The 12,311-nt window shown below is 54.3% G+C and overlaps 1 protein-coding gene across 1 annotated transcript in view; it reads right to left on the minus strand.

Annotated features, from left to right (window-relative positions):
* LOC119105477 (uncharacterized) overlaps positions 1 to 12,311 on the minus strand; it is a 71,125-nt gene that overhangs the window by 4,084 nt on the left and 54,730 nt on the right. The window contains exons 11-14 of the mRNA XM_037228942.1: positions 10,031 to 10,248; positions 9,870 to 9,900; positions 2,289 to 2,726; positions 1,354 to 1,566 (exon numbers count right to left, since the gene is read on the minus strand). Coding sequence (XP_037084837.1) covers positions 1,354 to 1,566; positions 2,289 to 2,726; positions 9,870 to 9,900; positions 10,031 to 10,248 — 900 coding nt within the window. The remainder of the gene's footprint in view (positions 1 to 1,353; positions 1,567 to 2,288; positions 2,727 to 9,869; positions 9,901 to 10,030; positions 10,249 to 12,311) is intronic.

A 12,311-nucleotide genomic window follows, 5' to 3' on the forward strand; every position in this document is an offset into this window, starting at 1 on the left:
GCGAGACTAAACGTAAGCGTTGCCAGTAGTGATGCGTTTCTCACGCATTTCACAGGCACGCAAAACGTATCCATTTCTTGGCTATTTGGTTGGTGCCCTGATCTAGTCAAAAACCGCAAACCAGCAAGGCATAAGGTAAGATTTTCCAAGACGGATACGTTCAGTTAAAAACTGAGGCCGTATGGAAGAGAACAGTGCTATGTACTTTTGCGGTGCCTGCGTGACATATGACGGAAACCCCCAAAACAGCAAAGTATTACTACGGATTTCATCACAGAATCTGCGTCGCAAAACGTCCGTAAATACCCAAAGCAAACTTTCCAGCCAAGCATGGTTAAAAAAACGTGATCAGGCGCAGGTGGAGGGCTTCCCGTGGTCCCTGAGTTTCCCATGGACTTGTTCGATATCAACACTGTTATGCGACCATCACGGACCTGGACATTTGGCACGCGCTACGAGGGAGGGCGCCCGTAGCCTCAACCGCATCAGATACGACGCCTTAAGCTCCCACTAAGACGAGGTCTCAAGCTTGACAGCTTTGTCTGACTCTGCCAAATTTTCGCCAGACGAAGCTTTCCAAATGCGCTAGGAGCCAGGAACTGGCCCCTAAGACATTCGGGTAGCCACTGAGCTTAAGTGATCAGTTGATATGCGAATGGGGAAATTAACTAGCATTACAGCCCACCATGCGAACCTGAACAGAAGAGGATTGCCTACAAACAGCGTGGGTTATACAGCGGGAAGTACGCAAAGCAACCGCGTTTAATGCGTCTGAGCAGCATACAGCAGAATCTGTGGGAGCTCACGGGTGAGATAATTGCTCGGACTATCCATCTTGTCTGGTGTGTTAGTATGCATTTCACGGTTTGGCCAGTTGGTTCTTTGGCCGTCGTCGGCTGTTTTTGAGTCCTGAGAAAGACTGTATGGTCTTTGTTTTCAGTCATGCATGTAAGCGTCACAACCTGCATTTTTACATTCTTGCCTTGTAATCGCTGGCATTCGAGCCGGGGTTTTCTGATTGTGATTCCAGTGCCTTACCGATTGAGCTAACTGTGAAGGATTAAGTGGTATAGCTCAGATAGGTAGCTCAGCTGGTAGAGCGCTGTGCTGCCAATCAGAAGACCCCGATTTGAATCCAACCAATCTCATGGAGATAATTCGCATTGTGACGCATACATATCGCATTCGTTTTTTAGTTGGACAATGCGTGTGCCATCAATAAGCTTTCAATGTCACAATATTTCACGTTTGCTACAGCCGGTGACATGCGCGACACAGGCTCACAAGAGTCTGAGAGTCACAGACTCACAATTACGACGTTAGGTCTGTCCTAGCGCGGATACTCTGACTTACCTGGGACTTTTTTGAACTTAAGCTCCTTGCCGCCCATGGTCTTGATCCTGAGTCCATCCTTGATATCCTTGCTGGTGAGCTTTCCCGGCGCAAAGTGGTTCATAATCGTTTCTCGGGTAAACTCCTTGACCAGGAAGGGGTTGAAGCCCCAGTCGATCGGGTAAAACCTCTGGAACGCTTCGTTTACTGGGAGGAAGAGCGTGTACTCCTTGTCTGTGAAATACAACAAGAAGATCTTCAAACTGTGAGCATGAATCTCGATAATACACCGACAGACAACTTGATAAATGTGTGGCGGCTATCACATCTCCGCTAAATACCTATTGCCAAAGGCACCAGATCACCAGCGTGTCTACCAATGTTCCAAACGATTCCGCGATTGTTTTCTGGCAGAACTTCTTTTAATCCCTGAAGCTGCTTCCTTGGAAACGAGCTCCAGGCCAACACTTCATGCGGCCTCTAGCCCTCAGGCACAAATGCTGAACAACTCCGCCGTGCCTTGAAAGGTCTCTGTACGCGAGTACCCGCCATTTGATCCCTGTGGGCATTTGGCCTTGTAGAATACGCCAGCTAAGGCACAAGGTCTTCGTCAAGGCTTCAGTGATATTTTTGTTCTCCAAGCGTTAGCCTTTGTCAACCGGGCTACGATGGCGAAACGGCCTCGGGGAACGGGCTCGGCTGTCAACAGCGCATTACAAAGTTGTTTCAACTCATTGCTTCTTAAAATAAAAAAAAATGTTTTTGATATCTACAAAAACAAAATGTGAAACTTAAACATATAGTATATCTTCATGACAAGAATCGCATGTGATTGTGATTCCTACTTCTCCACTAGCACGCCAGTCGAGCGCCTTAAACGGTAAGTCAAGCAGGTGATGCGCTCGCGCTTTACTCGAACCGCGTGCGAAATCCGAGACATCCCCGTGGTGGCTGACCTTTGCTGAACATGGAGGTGATGTTGGCGTCGTAGAAGTAGCCCTGGAACTCGCCGACACCGGAGCGGAGCAGACTGAGCGCGTCCTCCACAGCCTCGACGAAGCTGTCTTTGCCGACGGCTGGGATCTTCACCCGCTGGTTGTTGGTGGCGAACTCGTGGCCGACCGGGTCGACCGCGTGAGCCACCGCCAGCCCCGGCTCCGGGTCCGACAGCTCGCCTACCTCATTCAGCAGCGGCAGCGAGGCCGTCTCACTGGCGGTGAGGTCACCCGGCTCAGTGTCGCCGCTGCCATCTATCGGTGACTCAGCAACGTCCGGTTCGGCAGACGGCCGCAGGGTGTCCGGCAGCGGGATGTAGTCGGCGGTGCGTACGATGCTGGCGTTGGTGATCTCCAAGATGTCGCCGATGATCTCGATTTTGTTTACATAGAGACGCCCTGAGGAAAAAAGGAGACGCTGTCACAGAGAAAGACACTAAAGGGAGTGATGAGACTGTTTGATCGCTGCGGAGAAGACCCGCACGGATGCACTTGCAAACAGTGCTGGTGGAAAGATGCTGTGTCCAAACACGACCCAACAGGGCATGAAAACAGCATATTCAGCAAAGGCGATCATACATTATCATGTAGATCAGTCATACGCGAATGCCCACTGCACAAAACGTTTGATGTTTAAAAGCAAGGGTGTACATCGCAAAGGTTATCAACACAGCCTGCCCGGGATGCACACGATTCAGCGGTTTAGAACCTTCGATTATGGACAAGAACTGAACGTTGCTCATCTCAGATTTCTCGTACACGCTTGGATGAAACCAAGCATTGGGATATCTTTACGATTTTTACGCGATGTGATCATTATTTGTCGATTACGCAAGCGAAGTCATAAAGTGGAAGGACGGCCCGCAGTCCCAGCTGCCCGGGAAGAGCGCAGGAAGGACGCCCAAGCCGCCGCCGGATCTGGACGGCACTCGGCTGCGTCGACGAGCTTCACCGAGCGGGCCGCCACTGTCAGCGGGCGTGCCGCCACTGTCAGCAGGCGTGCCGCCACTGTCGGCGGGCGTGCCGCCACTGTCGGCGGGCGTGCGCTGACCGCTGACGGGACACCAGCTCAGGCCGGACCCAGGCGGACAGAGCCGGGTGCCGCCGCCTCGGCTGGTAACCCACCTTACCCATGCGCCCGTTGACGGCGGGGCCTGACAGACACTGACTGGCTGGCCGAGCTGGTCGCTGTTCGCGTGAGGGAGTCAACGGACTGGAGGTCCTGACTGGGGCGATATGTTCAATGGAGACAATGGATTCGGTAGGCGATTAAATAACTCAGTTCATTCGTTATCGCAGACGCTTGATCTGTGCATGTTCTGCGGTAGGCTCGATGACAGCTTGATATGCACCAAGAATCCAGATCTCAGCTGAACTATGCAGATGTCATATTTGCTGTCTACCAATATCAGGCGATTTATTACCTGAACAACCCGTTTGTCCGTGAAAGTGAGCGAGAGAGCTCGGGTCGACGTGATCAAACATAGCATTAGTGAAGTACCGGACCACTCGACATACACCGTCGGTGTTTCATAGAAAAATTGTGTACAGATAATCTAACGGTGGCTTATCACTATTTGCCCAACGGATTTAAACGGTGGATTTAGATAAATGATTTGCTGATTCATCTTATAAGTGAACAAGGCATTTCCAACTTTATTTCGACATCGGACTTCCAATAGGTCTGCTGAAATTTCACGGGAGGTTTGGTACGAGTTAATGGCTATCACGGGGCAGTATGAGATAACGGATAAGGCTATTTCTCAGAAGTTTTTCTCTTCGCCGGAACGATTTCCGTCCACGATTATCTTCCAGTCGCATGAAGCTGGAACAACCGCCATCGGGGGTCTTACATTAGCCTCATGCTTTTCACGGGTTAGCTACTCTTTTCCGCTTGGAGTGCCACCCGTTCTAGTGGGCTGGCTACCATTCCTATCAATGCCGCTATCGTCCGGCACTCAACCGGGGCGTTCCGCGGCGTTTTTGCCGCACGCGAGCACGGCTGCCGCGTATCTGTGAAAATGGCGAGCCGCAGCCTTGAGGCGCGGCGCCGGTGGCGGCGGGGCGGGACCAAGCCGGGGCCGGGGCTGGGGCTAGCACCGGCCTTCGACGCCGGCGCCGCTCTTCAGACGGCCTCGTGCCACAGGTCCGCGGACGACGACTACCACTGAGACGATGGCAGCCCTCACGCGCTGTGCCGCGAGCGCACTGCTGTTGCAGAGCTATCACTCCCCGGCCGGGTGCGGCGTTGCAACGACACCAGGCAGTGGGGGTCGAGGCGCCGTGAGTAAGCCCATCAGAAAACAGCACCGGTGCGCCACGTCCAGCGCGTCTTCGATGCGTCATCGTTATCTATGTCGCTGGCTGCTTAGGATGCACGTCCGCTAAATAGCAAGGGTGATCTGCCTTCGTTTGCAAGCCCAGCCACAGGGGCTTCAAGTCCTGCCGCCGACGGACGCTGCCGTCTGTGAATGGCAGGCTCGGTCAGCTGGTCAGGACCAAGCGGTCCGCGTCACATCCGGACACTCCGTACACAGAGAAGTGTCCGGACGTGCTCCTCGTCGCCGTTCTGGCGGGGTGTTGGATCGCCACTGCAGCGGCCGTCCAGGGTCGACCGTTTCAGTCCGCGACTAAAACCCATCCGCAGCCCTTGACTGACAGACCGCCACAGCTCTCGACTGTCAGACAGCTGCAGTCCTCGGCTGACAGACAGCTGCAGCCATCGACCGACAGACCGCCACAGCTCTCGACTGTCAGACAGCTGCATTCATCGACTGACAGACAGCTGCAGCCCTCGACTGACAGACAGCTGCAGCCCTCGACTGGCAGACAGCTGCAGTCCTCGTCTAACAAACGGCTGCAGTTCTCCACTCACAGACAGCTGCAGTCCTCGACTGACAGAATGCCGTAGTTCTCGACAGCTACAGTTCTCTGCTGTTGACAGTTGACAGACAGCTACAGTTCTCTACTGACAGCTGCGGTCCTCGACTGACAGAATGCTGTAGTTCTCGACTGACAGACAGCTGTAGTTATCGACTGACAAATAGCTATAGTCCTCGACTAACAGACAGCTTCAGTCCACGACCAACAGGCGGCCGCCGTCCAGGACTGACAGACCGTTTTAGTACTCGGCTGACAGACGGCCTCGGGCCGGCTGGAAGTTCGTGACGGTCTCGGTCCAGAGCGTCCAGACGCCTCCCCGGACCACGGCGCGTCCGTTCCCGGACGAGACCTGACACTGTCCCGGCTGAAAACTTGCGACTATCTCGAATCAGTCACGGTCTCTGCCGGTCGCAGCTGACGCGGCCAGCGACCGTCCACCACGAGCCGTTACCATGGCGTCGGGTCAAGGGCGATGCCAAGGTTATCAGCGGCCACCTCCCCATGGAATGGCACTTACGGTCATGAGCCCACACCGCCGGTGGCAAAGGCATGAGGTATGAATCAACCGAGATATCTGTGCGTCCACACTATAGCCGCCTAGCTGGCGCACGTCAACGAACGTGCAGTTCGCACAGTTTTGGTATAAGACGTGGTCGCCTGCTAACACCCGACGCGGCTGATCTATAACTAGCGCTCCAATACCGTGCCTAATCATGACCGCATTGTTAAATAAGTTATAGCTGTCTTAGCGGAGAGCATGTTAGGTCAGCAGAAGCAGCCTGGCGGCAGGAAGCCAAGCTCTGCATTGGTAGCGATTTCACCAGAAAACATGATCCCTTTTTTTAAACACAATCCAGTTACATTCGGAAATCACGCTGAGCCGCCGGTTTCACACCTGGTAGGTACGCCTCACATATGCCCAATTTGGATCTAATCAGGGACGTAGGAATATTAAGCCTGCTCATTCACTTATCGTGAGTTTTACATTGGCCCTTAAACGATGTATCAAAAGCACGGACTTTAAACAGGAGACTCGTTCCATGGACTCACCCACTTTCGGAATTCCCACGCTTCTGGGGTTGAAGAGCCCTCCACGGGTTCTAAGCCCCATTGCACGCCAAGGTATTGAGCCAAAGCTAGTGCTACGCCAGCTTTGGCTAAAATTCAAAGAATTGGCCATATCAAGCCACGTTTCCTATTACAAAATTTCGTCAGCACGTTGATTATCGTGCACATTGATCCCGTAAAGCCTGATTCCGATGTCTGAAAATTCCAGCTCTGGATGACCTGGGAACGCCCTCTCAAATGCTTCCTTAATCTGGAGGCACTCAGCCGTCATGGCACGAGGAACGATTTGAGGCACATTGGTGCCGTTCCGAAAACGAACGCTTCTGGTATCAGCTGTTTGCACATCATTCATCCGCAGCCAACAGAGATGGCCCATATCGGTGCCATCCTGCTTTGGGATATGGTTTTCTACGAACTCGTGCCTTTAATAGGTCACTAGCACATCTGCAGTTGTCTTCTCTCGCTTGCGGCTTGTTGCAAGTAGAGCTATATTCCCTACAGCGGGCCACATAATCCTCCAAGATGGTAAAGCTCCTCACACTCACCCACACAGTGGGAATCACACCAGCGCTGACAGTTTCTGACTACCGCCGTACAGGTGTCTTCGACTTTACCATTCTACGAATGTGCATGACACACTCAGCCCCCCCCCCCCCTTATCAAAGTCCGGGGGGAGGGGGGGAAGTGAAGGTAGCGACGGTTCCCATACACCAGAGCCAGCCGGTGGCCCCGGGGGCGTGCGGCTCGCGCCGGCAGAGGCCGCTGACTCATCTGAAGGCGCCACGGCGTGTTCTGCTAAGGCCGGCGCGTGCACAGCCGGCCCGGCCCAGGTGCGGCACACGGGAGCGGCGCGAGCCGTGAGTCAGACAGCCCGGGTGGCTCTGCCAACGGGACCCACCGCGCGTGCCCCGACTTCCGACGGTGGCTGAGGCGACGCGGCTAAGGCGGCAGGCGGCGCCGACGAGCCCGGCCGGGGTCCTGCCGTCGGCTTAATGTGGGCACCGCTGAACACGAATTTGATGGTTGCGATATGGCCGGAGTCCATTGTCATCACTTTCACAACTGGAGGTGTACCGATGGGACTGCTGGCCGTTTAACACTGATTAATTCAGCCAACCAAGTCCTGTGGAGAAGACATGATGCACCTCGGCCCGCTGATGGCTTGCTCGTGGATAATGCAGTTAAATAACACTAGTGGTAACGTAGCACACAGCTTTTAGAGTACGATACGTTGCGCCAGGAGTCATTTTGAAGCCCGCGACTATTAGAAATGCCTGCTTCCTTTTGGTATCTCAGCTAAACGCAACTCACTGCGCCAACAAATGACGCGTCGTGTTCTGCGTGCAGCCAATGTGTAGACGACAATGAGTATTTCGTAGCATCGATCGACACCGGTGGTAACCATGACACTCCCTGGACAGAAAACAACGCCCCGATCCTGGAAAATACCGCCTTCGTTCGCACTATCATGTTGAAAAATGGAGACTGTTGCTTTCGAGCTCGTTGAAACTGTCCAAGGCCGCAGTGCCACCCTGATGGTTGAGGAGTTTAAACCAAAGGGGCTGTTAGTGGCGCAGTAGCAGACGGGGACGAACCGGCTGAGGAACATCGCAAACGGTGCTTCAATGTAAAATATCGCAACTGCGGTCAGATAGTGCACATGCATTTTTTTTCCAATGCTTTGCTTTAGTTGTGCGGATCTATAAAATCAGATGCTAAAAATCGAGTGCTAACGACATGCCTGGCCATGGCTTCCGCTGTAGTTGGTGGGGTCCTGGCCGCCGTAACCTTAGGCAGATGGGATCATTTCATTTGGAGCACAAGTCTAGCGACAAAACGAAAGAGGACCCCAATACAATTTGAGGTTGTATTTATGCCCATAACATTCGTAGGCACGGGAAACATGCCGACGTTGGGAAAGCGTCGAGAGGGGGGGGGGGGGGGGGGATAGCAAGTCTATGGAGACAAACTAGCCCATACCTAAAATAAAACTTCCCTTGGATTTCGAGAAGTTCTTTTCTATATTTGAGACCCTTGGCCGATAAATTCAGCTCAACATCTTGTTTTTAAGCATTTAAACTTCCACATCGTTACCGTTCACGAGAAGCTCAGGAGTTCAGGGTCTGACATGCGTTCCCTGCTCCTCCGCCCATAAGGTTACCGTCTCCTTCCGCTTTCTCCGCCAGGCCCCGATGTTTCCGCGGCTATTCGATTTGTACTAAGTGGAGCGCAAACTGACTACACTGACTGACCGCACCAGACTGACTGCACCCGACTTACTGCACTAAACTGACGACCGCACCCGACTGACTGCACCCGACTGACCGCATCCAACTGACCGCACCCGACTGACTGCACCCGACGGACCGCATCCGACTGACCGCACCAGGCTGACCGCACCCGACTGACTGCACCCGACGGACCGCATCCGACTGACTGCCACCCGACTGACCTCATCAACTGACCCGCACCCGACTGACTGCACCGACTGACCGCATCCGACTGACCGTACCAGGCTGACCGCACCAGACTGACTGCACCCGACGGACCGCACCCGAGTGGCCCTTAGAGGAGTACACAACGTAGTCGAGCCTGGGCGATGTTGTGTGACGGCACGGATCAAGCTTACGGGCTCGACGCAGCACAGCAGCGCTTACTCGCCCGCCACCCCGTGAGCCCTCGCCGCCAAACTGCGTGTGTTACGTAAGTCCAAGACCCGCGGCAGCGACCACAACAGTGGATGAGTGTGTCCTTTGTCGACCGGCCGCCTCGGCGCCCACTATCGCGCGGGCCCCCGACGGCTTCCAGGAGCCGCGCGCGGCGGCGCGGCCCGCGTGTGACGAAGTGCCTGGCGGCGTCGCCGCCCCGGCCGCCGATTTCCAGGAGTCGGCCGACGGCGCCGCAACAGACGCCGTCCGTCTGAGTCACGCGCGGGGGCGGGCGTGACGGCGGCGTGAGGCGGCGTGACGGGTATGGCGGGCTGTGGGGGCGTCGCAGGGCGACCGTGCGGAACAGCGCGGTCCGCTATAGCCGGGGGACCTGGAGCTTCGCAGCGGCTGCAGATGTCCTCGCTGCCGCACTGGCTTCCGTTTTTTTTAGGCGAGTTTGCGACTCACGAATGCATTCTAAGTTCTATGCGCCTTGTCGGGCTGCACGCTATGGCGGTGACTTCATGCAACGTTTGTGAGGAATGCCGCTTCGGAGTCGATAAGGGAGTCAGTCATTTTTCACTGTAGACCACGCCCACCCAGTGGCGTGTCACGAGGACGGTACCTGTCCACTGCGGACACGCCTCGTATAATGGCCCAGCCGCCACCGCCGCACGCCACGTCAAGCACGTCCACCATGGGAGGGCGTGCTTGGCGTGGCGTCGGCAGGCGTTTGGCCACGCGTCCCACACACGGGGCCGGACCTCCGGTAACCGGCGTTTTGTGTAACGAGACGACAGGTGTCCAGCGGCGTGCCTGGCTACCGAGGAGTTTCTGTGGCGTGCCCGTCCGGATGGTGTAAGCGTTTGCGACGAACCTGCTCGGTCGACAAAGAGATCTTGTGACGTACCTGCCCGGTCGGCAAAGAGATCTTGTGACGTACCTGCCCTGTCGACAGAGATCTTGTGACGTACCTGCCCGGTCGGCAAAGAGATCTTGTGACGTACCTGCCCTGTCGGCAGAGATCTTGTGACGTACCTCCCCGGTCGGCGACAAGATCTGGCGACTTACCTGCCCGGCCGGCGACAAGATCTTGTGACGTACCTGCCCGGTGGTGAAGACGGCCGTTGTGCCGAGCAGCGTGTTCAGCTTGAGCTGGCTACCCTCCTTCAGCTGCTTCAGGCGTTCCTCAGTCACCACCTCGCCCAGGATGATGTGGTTTCGAAGCACGTTGACGATGTGGTCGCGGCCGGAGAAGCCAGGCGTCAGCTTGACGCGATCGAACGCCTCGTTGCTCGGGGCCAGCACGGTGTAGGCCTCCTCTGAAATGACGCGGCCTTGTCACACCATGGTCAAACGACCCCGCTCTGACCGTCGTGTCGTCTCACGGTCATGGCCTTGTTCGGACCGTGTTGTCCTGCAGACATCAGCTTTGGTCGGAATGCTCACATTCCACAAACGGCTACGTATCTATGATTGTTTAATCTACTGATGGTACTGCCGTAATTGGTGTCCGTCATGACACGCAGCATACACCCAATATTGTTGTACACTGCTATTCCATTGGAGGCATCAGGCAGCTGTGACCCCGTTCCCACGTAGCCTTATTAATAAACATGTCATGATCGCGAACAGTAAGCAGACTGTAAGAGCTGTTGTTTGTGCAGCAAAACATTCCCGGCAACGCTGGGCTGCTTCTCAAATAATTTTGCCTTCATCAGCGCTTCAAAGCAATTCATAATTTCGGCGGTACGCCGTCTTTACGACATTTGATGACGGTTACATCGCGCCGAACAGGTTTCCCTTTCTCGTGCGTGGTGAAACCGAAAGGCAACGATTGCGCAAGGCAAGTTGAAAATTGCTCAAAGCGTGACGCTATTTAATAACATGCTCCACGTGCATGACCTCTAGTACGTGTTCCCGTACTGCCGGTTAGTTTTAGGAATGATGGTGATTGTGCTCACACTGAATGAACGCACATGAACAGAAGATTGTGCGGAAGCGGTACGCCGTTTTCCATGGCGCCCTGAGTATGAACAGGCCGCCTTATTTCACGGGGTGTTATCCCGCTCGTGCGCGGCTGACAGAGACCCGCGATCATAACCTGCCGTGCACTTGCAGCCCTCGCCCGACAGCCAGATACGGCACCTCGGAATCACTCCTGGGTCATCTAGCGTCATTCATAAGGGTTGTCACGCATGACATGACCACATCGCTTCAGAGAAATTAGACCTCGGGCTTTAAGTATATGATCAATTTCGCAGCCACCTACCCCTTTACAACAACGTGCGAAGATCCTCGTGGATCTCTTGACAAGCCGCCTTTCAGGATGTATTTGACTGCACTAGTGTCCAGCAATCTATATGCCCGTGCAAACGATGATGAGGAAATGCATCTGCTTACCCCCGCACCAGCTCACATGACACGATCTATTGCCGGAATACCGGATAGGATCTTAGAGCCACCTCGATACTTTATGAACCGTACGCACTTCAAGGGCTTTCGTTCGACGGTTGCAATCACCAGGTTTAAAAGCATGACCTTTGGTTAGCTGCAAGATACTACAAATCAAATAACGAAGGCCCGAAAAGCATGACTTTGCATAGACCCGTTGGTTGTGGAGGGGTGTGTATGTAAGACTGAGCCGGGGTGCACAGTGTAGGAAACAAAGTATCCGCAGCGGCGGACAGGCAATGGCATGTGTTGAGAGACTCTAGGTCATACAAATATTTCCCGCACATATCGGCACGATTTTGGCAGGATCACAGCAAGATAAAGCTTGCCTTGCCGAGTTCTCCCCGCACGACTGGCCGATTACGCCAGCTACCATCGCACTGGAAACTCGCACCGATAATTCGTCGACACGAAGGGAACACATTCGCCACTGTCAGAATGAGCACTTGTAGAAAATAGCCGGACAAAGGCAAGGGAAAGTTCCTGACCACAAACTGCATGCCGTCAGGTTGCCTGCTTGAAATGGACTTTTCTTGGATGTAAATTGTCCGACAGTTTATAAACAGAAAACCGCGCACGCAATGAACTTACAACTATTCCACCACGAAAGCTCGGATGATAGCAAGTAACACGTCGCATGTGAGAGGTAAAGCTCTACCTGACGAATGGTTCGGCGACAGAAAACCATACAACTGTTACGTGACGAACCCCGGTGCCTTGGAAGGCGACCAAGTCGGGCGTAGATCAGCTGATAAGACAAACTTAAAATATGGTAAGACCAATCTGAAAGGAGCCCGTGACAGAAAACCAGGTGACTTAAGCACGTCGGGTAAGTTTCCTGCATCCTGGTACATCATTTGCGATGGTTTGCATAGTTTTAATCCTCGTCCGAGGCACTCATGTGCGGTGGAATGTGACCAGGTGAACGACG

The sequence above is a fragment of the Pollicipes pollicipes genome, unplaced genomic scaffold (assembly GCF_011947565.3).
Source record: "Pollicipes pollicipes isolate AB1234 unplaced genomic scaffold, Ppol_2.1 Scaffold_6138;HRSCAF=7277_pilon_pilon_pilon, whole genome shotgun sequence".
In the NCBI taxonomy this organism is placed as follows: domain Eukaryota; kingdom Metazoa; phylum Arthropoda; class Thecostraca; order Pollicipedomorpha; family Pollicipedidae; genus Pollicipes; species Pollicipes pollicipes.